At 42.8% G+C, this 20,403-nt stretch overlaps 1 protein-coding gene across 2 annotated transcripts in view; it reads left to right on the top strand.

Annotated features, from left to right (window-relative positions):
• LOC141105239 (scaffold attachment factor B2-like) overlaps positions 1-11,227 on the top strand; it is a 140,517-nt gene extending 129,290 nt beyond the window's left edge. For both annotated transcript variants that reach the window (XM_073595136.1, XM_073595129.1), the window contains 3 exons: positions 3,844-3,902; positions 4,623-4,677; positions 10,616-11,227. In XM_073595136.1, coding sequence (XP_073451237.1) covers positions 3,844-3,902; positions 4,623-4,677; positions 10,616-10,724 — 223 coding nt within the window. In that variant the 3' untranslated portion in view covers positions 10,725-11,227. The remainder of the gene's footprint in view (positions 1-3,843; positions 3,903-4,622; positions 4,678-10,615) is intronic.
• Positions 11,228-20,403: the final 9,176 nt, after the last annotated feature.

The raw sequence follows: 20,403 nt of genomic DNA, 5'->3' as shown, positions 1-20,403 counted from the left end.
AAATGATGCGATGGGCCGCTGCCAGGGAGGAGGAAGTGAAAAATGAATACAGCAGATATACAGTAGGTGCTGAGAAAAAAAAAATATATAGATCCAATTTGTTTACAATGCACAGTTTAGTGAGGGATGCTGAAGAGTTGTAAAAGTTGGTGGAACTCCACTTTAAGTTCATTTGTTTTTTCCTCCATGTACACACAGCACCCCATATTGACAGAAAAACACAGAATTGTTGACCTTTTTGCAGATTTATTAAAAAAGAAAAACTGAAATATCACATGGTCCTAAGTATTCAGACCCTTTGCTCAGTATTGAGTAGAAACACCCCTTTAAACTAATACAGCCATGAGTCTTTTTGGGAAAGATGCAACAAGTTTTTCACACCTGGATTTGGGGATCCTCTGCCATTCCTCCTTGCAGATCCTCTCCAGTTCTGTCAGGTTGGATGGTAAACGCTGGTGGACAGCCATTTTTAGGTCTCTCCAGAGATGCTCAATTGGGTTTAAGTCAGAGCTCTGGTTGGGCCATTCAAGAACAGCCACTCCTTCGTTATTTTAGCTGTGTGCTTAGGGTCATAGACTGGGCCGAAGGTTTACCTTCCAACAAGACAGAGGTCCTGAGCACTCTGGAGAAGGTTTTTGTCCAGGATATCCCTGTACTTGGCCACATTCATCTTTCCCTCGATTGCAACCAGTCGTCCTGTCCCTGCAGCTGAAAAACACCCCCACAGCATGATGCTGCCACCACCATGTTTCACTGTTGGGACTGTATTGGACAGGTGATGAGCAGTGCCTGGTTTTCTCCACACATACCGCTTAGAATTAAGGCCAAAAAGTTCTATTTTGGTCTCATCAGACCAGAGAATCTTATTTCTCACCATCTTCGGGTCCTTCAGGTGTGTTTTTTTAGCAAACTCCATGCGGCTTTCATGTGTCTTGCACTGAGGAGAGGCTTCAGTCGGGCCACTCTGCCATAAAGCCCTGACTGGTGGAGGGCTGCCTTGATGGTTGACTTTCTCCCATCTCTGGAGCTCAGCCACAGTGATCTTTGGGTTCTTCTTTAACTCTCTCAGAAAGGCTCTTCTCCCCCGATAGCTCAGTTTGGCCAGACGGCCAGCTCTAGGAAGGGTTCTGGTCGTCCCAAACATCTTCCATTTAAGGATTTTGGAGGCAACTGTGCTCTTAGGAACCTTAAGTGCAGCAGAAATTTTTTTGTGACCTTGGCGAGATCTGTGCCTTGCCACAATTCTGTCTCTGAGCTCTTCAGGCAGTTCCTTTTGACCTCATGATTCTCATTTGCTCTGACATTCACTGTGAGCTGTAAGGTCTTATATAGACAAATGTGTGGCTTTCCTAATCAAGTCGAATCAGTATAATCAAACACAGCTGGACTCAAATGAAGGTGTAGGACCATCTCAAGGATGATAAGAAGAAATGGACAGCACCCGAGTTAAATATGAGTGTCACAGCAAAGGGTCTGAATACTTAGAACCATGTGATATTTCAGTTTTTCTTTTTTAATAAATCTGCAAAAATGTCAACAATTCTGTGTTTTTCTGTCAATATGGGGTGCTGTGTACATTGAGGGAAAAAAAAATGAACTTAAATGATTTTAGCAAATGGTTGCAATACAACAGAGTGAAAAATTTAAGGGGGTCTGAATACTTTCCGGTCCCCACGGTGTGTGTGTGTATATGTGTGTGTATATGTATATATATATATATATATATATATATATTTTTTTTTTTTTTTTATTTGTGTGTGTATATATGTATGTGTGTGTATATATATTATTTTTTTTTCTATTGTAAAACCTGCATAATGCAATGATTTGCAAATCTCATAAACCTATATTTAAACTGAGAAAGTGTACCATTTTAAGATAAGTCAGGTAATTTTGAAATTGGCCGCAACACATCTTAAATTGGGACAGCAAAGTAGGTGGTATGAACAAGGAAGAGCTGGAAGAACCTTTTGACTAGGTTAATTGGCAAGAAGTCAGTAACATGATTGGGCAAAAAAAGAGCTTTGTATCGAGTCAGTTTCTCACAAGTAAAGATCGGCAAAGGTAAGCCAGTCTGAAAAGCTGCATCTAAAAATTTCTCAAAGGTAGTCCAGCCTGAGCTCTTTCGGCTGGGCTTATCCTAAGGGTCACAAGAGTGCAATTCGTTTTGCACTCCTATGACCCGTTTTCAGCAGAGCGGTTTGAAGTCCGCTCTCTGCTGAAGTCACCAGCATCAGTCCAGGTGCCCGCACTGATAGGCATCTCGGCGAGCCACTGAGATGGCCGCTCCCCGCCCATCCTCAACACTCCAGTGACTGACAGGCAGCAGCTCTCCACTTGGGTCTGTGAGAACCGAGGCATTGGCGATGTTCTCAGTGAAGAGGCGACGGGGACAGATGCAGCATCGGTCCAATGCTGCATCCACCTAGGTAAGTATGACTGGGGGAAAAACCTCAAACCCATACTTCTCTTTTAATGTAAAATTGCAAAGACTCTAAATATAACCTCATCTACAGTCCATAATATCAACAAAAGATTCTGAGAATCTGGAGAAATCTGTGTGCAACAGACAAAGCCAAAAAGCAATAATGGATACTCGTGATCTTTAGGCCCTCAGACAGCACTGCATTAAAAACCGGCATGATTCTGTAATTGACATCACTGCATGGGCTCAGAAATTCTTCCAAAAATCATTGTGTGTGAACATAGTTAGCTATGTTATGTAAGAAGCTCTTTCATGCAAAGAAGCCATACCTAAACATGTAGAAACACCACCATCTTCTCTGGGCCAAAGCTCATTTAAAGTGGTCAGTTGCAAAGTCCTGCGGTCAGACAAATCGAGATCTGGCATTCATTTTGGCAACCATGGGCGCCGTGACCTCCAAATTAAAGAAGAGAGGAACATTCTGGCCCGTTATGTGCTAAAGTTAAAAAGTCTGCCTCTCTGATGGTGTGGGGTGCATAAGTATGTATGAAACGGCAGCCTGCACATCTGGAAAGGCACTATGAATGCTGAAAGATATCCAGGTTTTAGAGCAGAATATGCTCTCATCCAGATGACCTCTTTTTCAGGGAAGGCCTTGCATATTTCAGAGAGACAATGCTAAACTGCATATATGACAACAGCATTGTTTTTATTAAGGTCTGGGTGCTCAACTGGCCTGCCTGTAGTTTGAATCCTATATCAAGCAAGAATGAGACCACATTCCACTCTCAAATCTCCGGCAACAAGTCTCCTCAGTTCTCACTCATGTTTACGGAGTGTTAAGAGGAGACGCTACACCGTGGTAAACATGGCTCTGTCCCATCTTTTGGGAGACATGTTGCTGCCATCAGTTTTGAAATTACCTTTTTTATTTTTTCTTCAATTACATTTTCTCAGTTTTAAACATTTGGTATGTGTTCTATTGTGAATAAAATATGGGTTTATAGGGTTTACTACTTCATCCAGAATGCAGACACCCTAAGACAGGAAGTGTTACCGCCCGGATCACCAAGTGAAATAAATGAAAAACAGCCAAAAAAAAATAAACAAATGCAACAACCACATCTAGGCTGCAATATACTACATTTTTGTCTTTGGGTTTAATACTATTTTAAAGCGTAACTAAACTCAAATATACTTGCCCTCAACCTTCCAGCAGAGTGCGGTGGTTAGATTCCTCACTGGCCCATGTCGTCTCCCTGGGTGCTGGGTTTTCTGCCTCCTTAATTGTGAATCTCAAACCTGTATTTTATTCACAATCATGGCATTGTGTACAAAATGGAAAACTGTTGAAAATTGTTGCTATATAAATATTTCTAATGGGTAAATTTTGAAAGTGCTTTATTGTTTTTCGTTAGGGATGGACGTGATTGGGGCGATCATGGTCGCAAGATGGAATCTGATAGATCAAGACCAGGTAAGGTAGATGGTGTTGGAAAAAGTGACCCTGATATTAGATGGGATAGCTTTTTGTAATAATTGAAAGCGAAGCCAGCCTCTGGTCCTAAGATAAAAAATCCTCCCTAACACAAACTAGTCTTAAAAATGTTCACACCTTTATGAGGGAATTAACCTGTCCAGGCTTTACATTAAAAAATCCATGTGGATCTTACCTGGATCTTGTTTTTCAGTTGTTCATACTCCTTGAACTTAGCCATTGCTACTGGTTTTTCTTTTTGCTTAACACTGCATGAAGCTTTATACTGATTTATGTTGCCATCCCAAGCCCCTGCACAGGCAGATTGAATGCTTTTAATGTTATTCCTTTAAAATTGAATAAAATCATTGTACCAGAAAAATGTCTGCTGACTAGCCTGTTTAAATAAATGCCTATGTCTTACCTAGCCCTGTCAGATCTGACTCCCCAGTCGGGGGGGGGGGGGGGGGGGGGGATATGGAGCACCAACAAAAGCTGAGAAGCTGAGATGGAAGCCTATGGGTAACTTCACCGCTCCCAGATTTCCCAGAAGTTATAGTATATATAATTTTTTTTTTTTTTTTTTTTCCACATAGGATAGCATATGTTGCAGGGAGGGAGTTGGGAAGGAATTCCACTTTAACAGTGCTGCTTGACTCTTTGCATGATGCGTAAACTTACAATACAAAATAAGTCTTGCCTTCTTTCCTTCTTTAAAAGGTGGCCGTGGTATGCCAGGTTCCTCAGGACAGATGAATAGAGGAGGAGTGCATGGGTAAGCATACATCTGTTCCAGTGGCTTATGACTATAAATGGAATGCTTGGAAGTTAGTCCAGAAATAAGATGCAAGCCTTGTACCACTTCTTTTTTTTTTTTTTTTTTTTGCAGAAGAGCACACTCTTGTTTGCTGTCAGCAGTACAGTTAGGTTCACATTATTGTGTGTCTGAAAAGCGCTGCTATTTACTATTCTTAATGGCGTCCCCATTTTCACATGTGTGAAACCAAATGGTGATGCAGATCTGTGAGTCAGGCTCGTTCCTTCATTTCTGCATGTAGGGCAGCCCATTGAAATGAATACACGCAGAATGCAGCCCTCACATGTGTGAGCCTAACCTACTTGTATTCTTGTACTCATTTACACCCTCAGGGAACGTGTACCGCATATCTCTGCTCTTTCCCAGTATGGCATAGCACTACCCCACCTATGGTCTTTAGTGTTATATATTTGTATGTGGCTACTCATCCTCCTCTGCCATTTCACTCTGTACACAGTGCCTGTGTAATTAGTCACCCACAGGCAATGCATATCAAATTAACTAAAATGGTGACCACCTCATGTTCTCACTAGGTTTTAAAGTAGGGTGCACACATGGAAGGGCTTTGCACAGTACTAATTAAAAAAAAAATGCCAGTGAGCAAGCAAAAACGAACCATTTTCATTAAAAAGAGGGCTTTTATTGAGTAACATTTGTAGCTTCCATTATTCATTTATTTGGAAATGTATTACAACTAAAATCTGTTTTTATTGCACATTCTTTGACCTTGTAACTTTGCCTTCAAGTGGCTAAAGAGGAATAAGCTGCCGCCAGACATGAAACACAGAAACAATGGTCTGAGAAGCCAAATGCACATAGAAATCACCCTTTATTGGCGTCTTCTCAAACCATTTCATTCTGGGTTTCATGTTAGTGTAGCCTGCACACTCTTGTTTTTAATCACAATAATAATAGTTTAGCTAGCCAGAAGGGCCTGGTGATGGTGAGTGCTTGGCAGCAGCGTCCTGATGACATCACGTGTTAGGCAGAGCTCACCGGAGCCAGCCCTCTTGGATTTTTTTTCACAGCAGAACAAGTGCATTTTATGTGGAACAAGCAGTTCTTGTGTGGGACTGCAAGCCACGGCAAATATTAAAGGGGCCACACACAATTTTCTTGTGGGCTACTGACAGGGTTAGAAAGGGTCAAATCTCCTTTGGTAACCAGCACATTGGTGTCTGTTGACGCAGTGCCCTCCTAGCTGACTTGGACTTCTGTTTTCTAGCAAGGCTCTCTGAATACATGTCAGCAAGCCATGTCTGACAGCAGAGAGGAGGAAATGTAGAGGGGGTAAGGGGTACAAAATACCTACAGGTAGTGAGAAACTTGAATGCAGCCCTCATGCAATATATCCCCTTGGGTCAGTGTGTTCCATGCAGATCTAGCGCCTCAACCTAGCTGGTAACGCTGCTTCTGGGACACCTTGCTCCAGTGAGGCATTCTCGTCTGATATCCCTGAGTACAGCAGCAGCTTTCCAGAATACTTCCTGGCCTGGACCACCTTGGTTGCTTCCCCCCTATCCTCCCTCCCTGTTAACGGCGGATAAATCGGTGGAGAATGTGCTAGAAAGAGGAGACCATTTCTCATCTGAAGGAATCTACGCCTAAAAAGTGTCCTGCTCTAAAAAAACAGGTGCACTTGCTCAAGGTATCGTCAACTTCCTTGACAAATGAGGCCTTTGTAAAATGGTAGCCTCCTTGAGTCGGTGTCTATGCCCAGTTCCATTCCAGGCCCCTTCAACAGAATGTCTTGATGGCATGGGAAAGGAGGATTCCCCAATGCCATTACTCCATAGCAGGAGACTGTCTGGATTGGTGGATCTCTTCATGGAGTTTGAACATGGGGAAAATCATTTCTCCCTACCTGGGATGGCCTTGATGACATGCTGGGCTGGGTTGATTTTCTGGACAGTCTCTTGGTCCAGGGGTCTTGATAACCTCAGAATAGGTTGTTGCCCATCTTGAATTGAGCGCAGTTAGCCTTGCCTTACTACATTGGTCAGTGTGTAGGGCCTCCTGGTAAGGCCTCATTCAGACCATGCCACTGCAGTGGCATGCATAAATTATCAAGGAGACGGATATTCTCAGTCATGAGCAACTGTCTGGAGAAGTTTGCCCTGTGTCTGAGGAGCTCTACCAACAATCGGGTACCCCGGATGTTGATCTTTTGATGTCCAAATGCTCGACAGGGTTGACCCCAAGACCAGGGATTCTTGTGAATTCACAGTAGATGCTGTGGTGACACCATGGGGCCAATTTATCCAAATCTATGATTTCCTGCCATTACAGCCTCTGCGTTGGCTTCTGCCCCGGAGAACTTTCTTCTCTCACGTTGCAGCCCAGTTGGCAGATGACATTTGAGCTTTCTATGGCAGTTGAAGCCAGGGTTTTGAGAGACAAAGGGAGTGTCTGATTCTGTCTTTCTTATTGAAGTCTTAGGAGGTGAATTCAAGGAAGATTTACCATAAGACCTATAAACTTCTTTTCTTCATCTTTGCAAGTATGGTGTGAGTGGGTTGCATCTTGGCCTCCAGTTCATTCCTCTCACACTCCAAAGACATGCTGTTAGGTTAATAGGCTGCTGTCCAAATTGGCCCTAGTATGTATGAATGTGAGTTTGGAGACCTTAGATTGGAAGCTTCTTGAGGGCAAGGACTAATGTGACTGTATAAAAAAAGTTATAATCTGGTACTGGCTTTGATAACCTCAGAATAGGTTGTTGCCCATCTTGAATTGAGCGCAGTTAGCCTTGCCTTACTACATTGGTCAGTGTGTAGGGCCTCCTGGTAAGGCCTCATTCAGACCATGCCACTGCAGTGGCATGCATTCAAGAGTCAGATTTCGGCCTCTTTCAGAGACCTATTGCTTTGCATTCCTTGATGTGTGCCTTTGTAAAAGGTGTCACGAACACCTGTTCAGACTTTGAGCATCAACTTGTTACTTTCTGTATTGCAGAATTCCCCACTTGTTCCCTTCTAGGATAATCCATAGACCTTAATCAGGTGGTTATTTTTCTGGTAGCCATTACTTCAGTTTGCACAGTTTGGGAATTGGCTTCTCTTTCCTGTCAGGAACCTTTCCTGGTGTTTCACTGTGACAAGTGATTCTACAGCCTCAGCTGTCTTTTTTTTTTTTTTTTTTTTTTTTTTTTTTGTGTGTGTGTCTTAAGCATTTTAAGCCAGGCTTACGAGGCTCATCACACCTTGGAGGTGGTTTGTACTATCATGTGTTACCTAAAGTCTATCACTGCAATTTGTCAGTCTGTTTCCTCGCATGGCGCTTCCTGAAGCCCCAAAGTAGGGGCACACAGCTTCCATATCTACAATTTCTCAATTGATCTGCCCACTTATGGTCTGTTTTTGTTGATGGCACATTCTACCAGGAGTCTGTGTCTCCTGGGCTATTTGTCATCAGGCTTCAGTAGCTCAAGTTTAAAGGAAAGCTTTACCGCAAATATTCAAGCTGCAAAGGACTCTACCTTTGGTCAGCGAGTTTTGCGGGCTGCTTAATGAGGTTTCTAACTTGTTGTTGTTGTCCAATCATCTGAAGGTGGCAACATAACCCTAACATAATAGAAATGATCATACCCTGTGTCCTGTGATGTAATCCAAGTAAAAGGAATTTTACAGGTAAACCTGTAAAAATCTGTCCATTCTAATGAGAAGTCCAACTTTTTTTTTTTCCCCTTGGTTTCTATCGACTTTTAGTAGTTCTTCATTTCACTGCTGATAGAAGGTCTGCTAATGCATTTTTATTCCAGAGCAGCTCTAATTTTCAGCCCTGATTTGGTAACCAGTTTAATTGCATTTTTGTTTTTTTGTTTTTTTTGTTTTTTTGCTAAAAGTCTTAACCTCCCTGGCGGTTTTCCCGAGTGTGGCTCGGGGTTAAAATTCAGTACCATTAGCGGTAACCCCGAGCCACACTCGGGATCGCATTGCAGGATCCTGGGGCGGCATTACTTACCTTGTCCCCGGGATCCTGCGATGTCACCCGCAGTGTCCGAGGGCTCCGTCCTCCTCCGAAGCCTCTCCGTGCCAGGCTCCGTTCCCTGCGAGAGGCGCGACGCACGGGGGCGGAGCCTGTCGGCAAATTAAAAAAAAAGTAAAAATCATAACCCATACAGTACTGTAATCTTACAGATTACAGTACTGTATGAAATGATTTCACATCCCTTTTGTCCCCAGTGCTTTGTCCCATGCCCTGCATGCAGTTTTACATGATATACACTGTTCTTTCTGCCTGGAAACTGGAGATTGTCCATAGCAACCAAAAATTGTCCCTTTACATCAAAAGTGGCTTTAGACCAGCTAGAAAACAGCTATAGTAAATTAGAACGCTTGCAGAATTGAGCAATAGTGAATTGTGGGGAAATTTATTTTATTACTATTTTTTTTTTAATTATTTATTTTTATTTATTATATTATTTGTTTTTGTGTTTCAAACTTTATCATACCCAGGATATCTACTAGACTCTGGTTTGGACAGATTTAAGTGTGTTATTGTTAAGATTTACAGACCTACAATATAAAACGCCAAATTTCCATGCAAAATAATGGTACCGCTTTCAGCACCTAAAATCCGAAATAATCATACCGCCAGGGAGGTTAAACCAGTGCTCACTTGTCCCCGATCTAGTGCTAAGCTGCTAGTGCTAAAGTGCTAGACTGCACAGTGTCCCCTGGTGAATTAAAAAAAAAAAAAAAAAACCCAGAGAGATTGTGAAGAGGTTTATAGAAGACAGAGCCATTGGAGTCAAAGAAAGCTTTATTAGATCCATTGATTGGTGTATGTGTTAGAAAATCTGGTAAGAATCTTTGAGATTGAACCCACTGGAAATACCCGTTTGAAGATATAATAATATATTTAAATGCTGGACTTTTTTAATTCACATGTATTTTTTTTTAATTAGTTCTCATGTCCTAACTACTTTTGTAGAGTTTTTTTTTTTTTCCTTGCATTTTTCTCCTTCAGTTCTGTGTTGACTTTGTGCGATTTGAACATTCTCTGGACTCTCACCTCACACCTTTTTTTTAGGCTGTTGTGTTCTAGCGGATTCAGGCTTTTCCATGATAGGCCTCACTTAGCGAGAGTAATCCTTATAGACATGGAGCTCTCATCCCTTGATCCTAGGGGTTCAAGGGTGTAAAGGCGTAGGGCCTCCCACTTACCCTGGCTGGTCTTATTCTTAATGACCTGTGTTTGTCTCCCAAGATTCTTTGGGATCTGTTCCCTCATTCATTGTTGACCACATCAGGTTGTGGGTCTTTTTTTTTGTTTTGTTTTCCCCCCTTTATGGGAATTTGTCCCTGCTCTCAAGCTTACAATCCAAGGTCACTAGATCACATTCATACTTACATTCTTGGGCCAATTTAGACAGGAGCCGCTTTACCTATCAGTATGTCTTTGAAGTGTGGGAAGAAACTGTCTGTTTTGTTGGGCCTGTTTATGGTTGTTTCTGTTGCCCACCCCTGAGTTAGACTTCTTTTGGATGCCCCGACAGTATCAGAATACCTGCGTCCATCAATTGACTAGAAGGAAAATAGTTTTTGTAAGCTCCATAAACCCCTTTTGTTGGAGTCCAGTGAGAGAAACTGGATTATTTTTGTATTTGCCAATGACCTGCCCTCCTGTAGGTGGCCGTATAACTGCATACTTGTGTTCCTCCATGGGCTCCAATTGAATTCATGGTTAGTACAAAAATCCTATTGTATGACATACAGGCAGGAGACTTTGAAATAAAAAAAAAATTGCATACCTGGGTCACCGCTGACTGCCAGTTCTGTAGCCCAGTGTCAGAAACACATTAGATCTTTTGCTGCAAATAAATGTAATTATTATCATTTTTTTTTTTTTTTTCTTTATAGAAAGTGTTAAAATATTTTCTTATGTAATGCAGGTTTCTTCCAAATGAAAACTCGCAAAATATATCGGCAGTGGGGCTTCAAGGCGGAAACTTTGGCGGACAGAACAGACCCAATGAACCACGGTTTCCACACCGTTACTAAACATTTTTAAATATTTCTTAGAGGACTTTTTTTTTTTTTTTCATTTTAGGCTTTTTTTCCTGTGTTTTTTTTTTTCCTTTTACTATAAGTTTTTCTTGTACGTGGGGCTTCTAGAGGCTTTCTGCCTCATAGTACAGGTCTTTTAAAATCCTTAACTGAATCTCTTTAATACTTCTGATTAAAATTTGTGTATTGCATGATCGTACTATTCCAGTTTTACAGCTGTGCAAAGAGTTTCTTCTTGTGCAGAAGATAGAAATAAACGTTGGAGGAGACCTAAGCAGCCATAGCCTTCAATCACAAATATTTAGTGCTCTGTAAATAAGACCTCTCCACCACGTTTGCTTTATTAGTGTCATTAATATAGTGTTCATGTGAGCCAACACTTTTTTCTATTATGATATGCTGTGCTTGTATTATGAGACCACCTTGTCTTGTAGAATATGTATTTGCTCATAAGCTATTAAATGGGAACTAAAATGTTTTGATTTGTTCAAGTAGAATGTGCTAATGTGGTGTTTTCTCCTTTTTTTTTTCTTTCTTATGTTTACATAACTGGCTAGGTTGAATTCAAGTACATTCTCACTATTCTTGCATCATATAGGATGTTGAAAATAACTGTTCTATTAATAAAGGGCGGCACAGTGGTGTAGTGGTAGCACTCTCGCCTAGCAGTAAGAAGGGTCACTGGTTCGAATCCCAACCACGACACTACCTGCTTGGAGTTTGCATGTTCTCCCTGTGCCTGCGTGGGTTTCCTCCGGGTACTCCGGTTTCCTCCCACACTCCAAAGACATGCTGGTAGGTTAATTGGATCCTGTCTAAATTGTCCCTAGTATGTATGAATGTGAGTTAGGGACCTTAGATTGTAAGCTCCTTGAGGGTAGGGACTGATGTGAATGTACAATGTATATGTAAAGCGCTACGTAAATTGATGGCGCTATATAAGTACCTGAAATAAATAAAAAAATAAATAAAAGCAACAGCAATGGAATGGTTAGGTGTGAGACATGTGATAGTATATGGCTTTTAAGTATTTTAGTGATTGTCCCAGGAGCCACACATCAAGTTAAAACCTGCTGTATGGTAGTGAATGACAGTCTCAGCCTAGACGGACCATGCCCCAACACGTTTCACTCCGCCCCCACCAAAGGTTGCTCATGGAGGGGGGAGGAGGGGGGGTGAAACTCATTGGGGATGTGGCCTGCCAGGGGTCTAGGCCAAGACTGCCATTCACTACAATACAGCAGGTTTTGACTCTGTGTGGTTATAGGGACAATTGATCACTCTCTACCATTGCCTGGAGCATAGACAAGCTCCCTTCCCAGCTAGCACTCACAATGTTGGGCACTAGGCTTCATTCCTATACAGCCTGTGCGGCTCTCACACACCATCATTTTAAGATGCACACAAAAATCTAAAAAGCCTAATGTAATTAACCCCATCAGTGTGTCTTATTTTAAAAATTATTTTAAAATCCTTGTTTCCTTCCATTGTTTCTAATTTAAAAAATTACATGGGGCTTGTCATCCTCTTTGCTCACTACTTATGCAAGCTCTGGTTCCTGTTTTGCCAACATGCACAGGAACAAACCCTGATGAAAAACTGCTGTACAGCACTACGGAGGGAACACAACCCCTTAATCACCCCCTGCCAGTGACATTTATACAGTAATCAGTGGCTATTTTTAACTGGTCGCTGTATAAATGTTAATGGTCCCAAAATAGTGTCCAATCTGTCCACCGCAATGTTGCAGTCCTGATTAAAAAAAAATCGCAGATCACTGCCATTACTACAAAGAAAAAATATTTTAAAAATGCCATAAATCTATCCCCAATTTTGTAGGCGCTATAACTTTTGTGCAAACCAATCAATATACACTTATTGCGATTTGTAGAAATATGTAGAATACATATCGGCCTAAACTGTGGTAAAAAAAATTTTTTGTTTTTAGTGATGGATATAGCAAAAAAATTTTTGATATATATATATATATATATATATATATATATATATATATATATATATATATATATATATATATTTTATTTTTTTTATTGTCGGGGTTTAATTTGTTTGGGTACAGCGTCGCAGTGCCATATCGCAAAAAAAAATGCTCTGGTCATTAAGGGGGTTAAAATCTTCAGGAGCTGAAGTGGTTAAAGTTGAATGAGCCAGTGCATGTAATTGCATTTGGGGTGGGGATCCCAGTTCAAAAGAGGTAAGGATTTAGAGGCAAAGAGCTGCAGTCCATATCTTGTTGGCTTTTTACAGAGATGCTGATTAACTTTTATTTCATTCAGATTGCATTCAGAAAAATGGCAAAGATGTACACTACTGGAGACATCAGATTATCACCTCCTGAGGAACTGTTGGCTAAGCAGAGGTCCTGAACTGCATTTCCTCCACTAAGTAATTCTTTTCTGATCCACCCTCTCCAAAAGCTTGCAAAATCCAGTTGGCCAGATCATCTAGAAAACAACCATGAGGTTACTGTCCAGAAGCAGCATAGTGAACCCTATTGTATTTTATTAAATGATTCAATCATGCACTTGTCTAGCTTAACCACTTGCTTACTAGGCACTTAAACCCCCCTCCTATCCAGACCAATTTTCAGCTTTCAGTGCTCTCACACTTTGAATGACAATTACTTAGTCATGCAACACTGTACCCAAATGATTTTTTTGTCCTTTTCTTCATACAAATAGAGCTTTATTTTGGTGGTATTTGATCACCTCTGGGTTTTTTATTTTTTGCGCTATAAATGAAAAAAGACCGAAAATTTTGAAAAAAAATACATTTTTTCTAATTTCTGTGATAAAATTTTGCAAATTCGTAATTTTTCTTCATAAATTTTGGCCACAATTTATACTGCTACATATCTTTGGTAAAAATAACCAAAAATTTGTGGAAATTATTTGGTCTGTGTGAAAGTTTTAGAGTCTACAAGCTATGGTGCAAATCATAAAAAAAATTATCACATCTGATGTACTGAGGCCTATCTCATTTCCCGAGACCCTAACAAGCCAGGAAAGTACAAATGCCCCCCAAATAACCCCTTTTTGGAAAGTAGACATTTCAATGTATTTAGTTAGAGGCATGGTGAGTTATTTGAAGTTGTATTTTTTTCCCACAATTCTTTGCAAAATTGAGATTTATTTATTTATTTTTTTTCCCACAAAATTGTCATCGTAATAGCTTATTTCTCTCACATGGCATGTGTATACCACAAATGACACCCCAAAATACATTCTGCTACTCCTCCTGAGTATTACGATACCACATGTGTGGGACTTTTTCACTGCCTGGCCACATACAGAGGCCCAACATGCATGGAGCACCATCAGGTGTTCTAGGAGCATAAATTACACATCACATTTCTCAACCAACTGTTACACCTTTGAAGGCCCTGGAGCACCAGGACAATGGAAACACCCACAAAATGACCCCATTTTGGAAAGCTAACACCCCAACGTATAATCTATGAGGCATAATGAGTCTTTTGAATGGTTTATTTTTTTCCAGAAGTTTTTGGAAAATATGGAAAAAAATGAAAACGCATTTTTTTTAACACAAAGTTGTCCGTTTATAAGATATTTCCAACACATAGCATTTAGATAGCAAAAATGACACCCCAAAATACATTCTGCTACTCCTCCTGAGTATTACGATACCACATGTGTGGGACTTTTTCACTGCCTGGCCACATACAGAGGCCAAACATTCAAGGAACGCCGTCAGGTGTTCCAGGGACACATAGCATGCACATACCAAGAATTACACCCCAAAATACATTATGCTGAGCAAAGCGTAAACAAAAAAGATTACCTGTGGTTGTAGTAGCGCAGTTGTACACAGGAGGATAGCACTGGTCCAGGCAGCAGGCAGGGACTTGGTCAGCAGCGGCGAACACAATTGTCCAGGCAGCAGGCAGGGTTACTGTCCATATAAAGTCCAGGGTCAGTGCAGGCAGAGATATTGTCCGCAGTGCCAAAAATATTGGTCCTGGTAGTAGGCAGGTCCATGTGGTGTGGTCAGTGCAACAGGCAGAGGCGTGACGGCAGTAAGTCCTACAGGCAGAAGTAGGGCCTCGTTCAGGACAGAATGGGGACAGGGGTAGAGGCTTCTCCCACCCAAATCTCTTTGAAGCCTCCGAGTCTCCAGACCCTAATCTAGGATTGAGAAAACAAAATAAATTGTTTCTTCATCCAGAAAAACAATTCTGGAGCCCCTCACATATGTGAGACCCCTGTGTTGAATCCCACTAGTCCAGTTGCAGGGTGCAAGATCAGTCCAAGAGGCAGGCAAATATCATGGTCAAACAGTCCAAGGTCAGTTCCAGATCAGGCAGAGGTATGTACAGAATCGTTGGGCAGAAGCATGGTCGAATAACAGTCCAGGGTCAGTTCCAGATCAGGCAGAGGTATGTGCAGAATCGTTAGGCAGAAGCGTGGTCAAATAACAAGCCAGGGTCAGTTACAGAGGAGGCAGTGGCATAAGGGGTGTGAGGGTAAATTGCAGGAACGGAGGCTTACGTTTACCATACTTTACTAATAATTTACTAAAGTATGGTAACGACGAAAACATTCACCTACGCAGAGGCCTGGTTCAGAAGGACATTGTGCACAATAATAAGATGTGTCTCTTCTGAATCCAGCTCTGGTACACACCTTACATTTTTTTTGCCGTCGTTGGCCTGTTGGTTTGGGAGGGATCTTATCTGGGAAGTGGCGTTCAGAGAGTCGACTTAGAACATCAGATCGGATATTTTCTGGGGGGCCGTTCGGGAATGTAAGGGCAGTGAAAACGTCCTCCTGGTAGCCAAGGAAGCGTTTGGGGTTTTGGGTGGAGTTACGATAAATGACATAAGAATTGTAGATGGCCAAATGAAAAAAATAAATTGCGACTTTCTTATACCAATGATATGTTCATCTTGTGGCAAGGTACGGTTCCAGCATCTGGTCATTCAAGTCGACTCCCCCCATAAACAAATTATAGTCAAAGACGCATTTAGGTTTCTGTATGGGGCCATTTCTTCTGGGGACTTCCATGAAGGTATCATCGTGGATTGAAGACAACATGTATACATCTCTTTTGTCTCTCCACTTCACTGCCAAAATCTCGTTGTTTCGTAGACTCGCCGTTTCTCCTTTTCTCAATTTTTTATTGACCAGACTTTGAGGAAAGCCCTTCCGGTTCTTTTTGATGGTACCACATGCAGGCGTCTTCATCCGATGCAGGTTGTGGAACAGGGGCAGAGATGTGTAGAAGTTATCTACGTACAGGTGGTAGCCTTTCTCCAGTAGGGGGTATGTGAGATCCCAAACAATTTTCCCACTTGATCCCAAGTAGTCTGGGCAATTAGGGGGTTGCAGCTGGGTGTCCTTCCCTTCGTACACTTTGAAGGCATACAAGTAACCTGTGACTCGGTCACATAATTTGTATACCTTCACCCCATAGCGTGCCCTTTTACTGGGAATATATTGCTTCATCTTAAGCCTGCCACTAAACTTAAGAAGGGACTCATCCACACATATGTTTTTGTCTGGGGTAAACAGCAGGGGGAATGGCACTGGGTATTGTCGTTGAAATGAAGAAACCTCAATATCATGAGGTATCTGTTTCTGGGCATCACCTTTGGAGTATATTGGCAGGTGTTGGAGGGGGTGGGTTGACCAATAGGACAGCAAAGTGTTTTTTTTCGTGAGTCCCATGTTAAATGTGAGCCCTAAAAAAACCTTCAACTCCACCGTTAGGTCTCTCCATTCGTAGGGACGGGCATAGTAGGACGTTGGATTATTCGCAATGAATTGATGTGCATAAAGGTTGCACTGGGCCACAATACTTGACAGCATGTCCTCGGTAAAAAATAAACTAAAAAAATCTATTGGGGAAAAATTCTCCGTGTTCACCTGGACTCCTGGCTGGGCAGTGAAAGGGGGAATGTTGGCTTCTCCTGAATTAGGAGGAAGCCACAAGGGGTTCTGCAGGGCATAGGGAAGGCTGGCTTGGGTCCTTGGCCTTTCTTGCCGAGGCACTGCGGTGCTGGTGGACGGGACTGCCGTGCTGGTGGACGGGACTGCCGTGCTGGTAGATGCCACTGCCTCCCCACCAGAACGCCTTCGTTTGGCGGGCCGAATCTCTTCCTCCTCTGAGTCACTCAGTGTTTCACTACTGAGGACTGGCTCATAGTTTATGTCCGACTCGGAATCGGAAAGGGAATCTGAAAAAGAGAGCTCCCCGTTGCTCTCGTCGGCCTGGGACAGTATTTGGTACGCCTCCTCGGCGGAAAAGCTTCTTTTGGCCATGGTTGCTAAGCCTGCACTGATGAGGCGGCACTGATGAGCACAGATGGGCACTGAGGTGGCACAGAGGGGCACTGATGAGGTGGAACAGGTGTGCACTGATGAGGTGGAACAGGTGTGCACTGATGAGGTGGAACAGGTGGGCACTGATGAGGCGGCACAGGTGGGCACTGATGAGGCGGCACAGGTGGGCACTGATGAGGCGGCACAGGTGGGCACTGACGAGGCGGCACAGGTGGGCACTGACGAGGCGGCACAGGTGGGCACTGACGAGGTGGAACAGATGTGCACTGATGGGACGGCACAGATGGGGCGGCACAGATGGGCACTGATGAGGCGGCACAGATGTGCACTGAGGCAGCACAGGTGGGCACTGAGGTGGCACAGGTGGGCACTGATGAGGTGGCACAGGTGGGCACTGATGAGGCGGCACAGATGTGCACTGAGGCAGCACAGGTGGGCACTGAGGTGGCACAGGTGGGCACTGATGAGGTGGCACAGGTGGGCACTGATGAGGTGGCACAGGTGGTCACTGATTGTGCAGATGTGCAGCTGGACACTAATCACCGCTGGGCAGACAGGTGGACACCGATTGGCACAGGTGGGCACCGATTGGCACTGTACTGATGGGGCACTGTATTGATGGGCACTGTATGCACAGTAAATGTTAATTACAAACTCAGATCGCTGACAGTTTCTCTCTCTCCTCACACGCTGTCTCTGTGTGAGGAGAGAGAGCCGGCAATGAGAGATGATCTCAATTGTTTACATTTTAGATCATCTCTCATTGGAGGCAGCGATCGCGCTGTAAACGGCCGCTGTGATTGGCCGTTTACAGCGATCTGTGATTGGCTGTGTCCAAGGGACACGGCCAACACAGAATTTCCCCGTTGCGCGCTCGTGAGCGCGCACGGGGAGCGAGGAAAGGGGAGGACGTCATATGACGTCCTCCCGGGAATTGACATCCGCGCTGAAGCCGTCATTCGGCTACGGCCGGATGTCAGGTGGTTAAAAAAAAAACAAGTTGGTTCAGATCTATTCATGAATTGGGTAACACAGAAAAACTGGATTATATGTAGAAGCTTGGTAGATTCATATTAGATAAAATGGCTTATGGAGAAGGATAACATCCATTTGCATCAATGTAATTTTAGTAGCATATTGAAATCGGTCCTCTATTTGATATAAATCATTTTAAATGAGGTATGTTTTTAAAGCCATGATTTATGATCTCAAGATAACATTTTTAAATACAGACCTGTATTGTAAAATGTCACTCTTCTCTCAAGAGATAAAAATCTAATACAAAACTGCTCTTTCGCCTACAAAATCAGAAAATGAGTGGAGATTTCTAGTCCCATTATTGGACCCCTGGAAGAATATACCTCCTTTTTCAGAGAAGTAGAATATTATAACTGAATTGCAAGTAAACGGAAATTTTTTTTTTCTTAATCGTGTATTCTGGTTTGTAATGTCTGCTGGTCGGTGCTGGACCCTGCAGGCAGTAATATTTGGGGGTATAGTGTTTACGGTGGCAGGGCCTTCTACAGGGCCAGGGCAGTGATCTTTCTGGAAGGAAGTTGAGTCCCTTAAGACCTTGTGAAGCCTGCTTGTTGTGTTGGGCGAAGACCGGGCCTGCAGTTTTCGAATAGGTGAGTACCTCTTGAATAATCTAGAGCAGTGTGGCAGTTCTCCAAACAGTGCTTCCCTTTGCTATGAGCCTTTTCTTTATCTTACACCCCAGGGTACAAGGCATCTTCATATCCTTTCTGATAGGGTTATGCTGCCAGCGTCAAGTAATTGGACACTGCTTAAACAGAGGGGATTTACTGCCTTGTTTTCCAGAGTCTCAGTTTTTTTTTTTGGCTGACGTCTTAGGGTGCGTGCTGGTCATGTCTGTGCAGTCTCTGCACGTTTTAACTGGGTCTTCTCAAAATTCCCAGTACAGGAGGGAGACGGACTATATTCGGATATGTTGCCTATGGCCCAGGGGCCGAGAGGAATGGTACCTGGACTGTGTGGATGGCCTGAAATTTTGCCTTCTGAACCTGTGCAATCCTTTAATTGCCTGTCGACCTGGCAGAGGGCTATCATATCAAGGGCAGTGATCCCCAGCTGGGAAGTCATGTCCCTGAAGGCCATAGGAGTGTCCCCACCATGATAGGTGAAGTTGGGTCCCCTTGGGAGTCCTGCAGTGTGGATCATTGAGTGCTTCTGATAGGGGTCCCCTTGGTGTCTGCCCTTAGCCTGCTCTGCTGCATACTTTCACTTTGTTTACCATGTGTCCCCCCCTGGTGGTCACTCTAGATGTTAATATGCAGGAGGGGTGGTAGAGAGTCTTTTGGTGCCATTGATGGGTGAGTGTGCTGTTGCCGGGGGGGGGTCGGCAGAGGTAGGGAGAGTCAGCAATGAACAGTTTCCAGAGGTTAGTATGGGGGCATTAGTGGTAGGTTGACTAAAGCACATAAACCCGAGGTAAGTATAGTAACAAGTCCTATTTGCAATCTCGGAACACCCAATAAGAGGACAGTATGCGACCGATCTAAACTACGTGGCATGTTCACCAATGCCAGGAGCCTGGCGGACAAGATGGGTGAACTAGAGATACTGTTGAACAAAGCAAAGGAGAAGGCCTTCCAAAAAATACAAGGAAGGACAGACCATGTTGGCCCCATAAAGAATGAGGAAGGACATCTAGTTGCAAAGGATGGGGAGATGGCGAAGGTATTGAATTCATTCTCAGTCTTCACAAGGCAATCGGGGGACTTCAGTAACCAAAACTACAGTGTTTGTTAGCTATGAAGGGTGCTTCCTGTGATGTCATGAGGACAAAATTAGAAATAGACTTGGGAAACTTAACATTAACCACTTCAGCCCACTGAAGATTTGGCTGCTCAATGACCAGACCATTTTTTTGCAATACGGCATTGCGTTGCTTTAACTGATAATTGCGCAGTCATGCGACACTGTACAAATTTTCTTACCCACAAATAGACCCTTTTTGTGGTATTTGATCACCTCTGCGGTTTTTATTTTTTGGGCTATAAACAAAAGAGCGACAATTTTGAAAAAACACTGTTACATTTTGCTATAATAAATATCCCACATTTAAAAAATCTTTCCTCAGTTTAAGCCGATTCTGTATTCTACATATTTTGGGTAAAAAAAATCGCAATAAGCGTATAGATTAGTTTGCGCAAAAGTTATAGCGTCTAAAAAATAGGGGATAGATTTAGGGCATTCTTATTATTATAATTTTTTTTTTTATAACTAGTAATGGCGGCGATCAGCAATTTTTATTGGGACTGCGATATTGCGGCAGACAAATTGGACACTTTCGACACATTTTTGGGACCACTGACAATTGTACGGCG

This window comes from Aquarana catesbeiana, linkage group LG01, assembly GCF_042186555.1.
Source record: "Aquarana catesbeiana isolate 2022-GZ linkage group LG01, ASM4218655v1, whole genome shotgun sequence".
In the NCBI taxonomy this organism is placed as follows: domain Eukaryota; kingdom Metazoa; phylum Chordata; class Amphibia; order Anura; family Ranidae; genus Aquarana; species Aquarana catesbeiana.
Note: the sequence above shows the minus strand (reverse complement) of the source record. Positions and strands in the feature narration are given on the sequence as shown.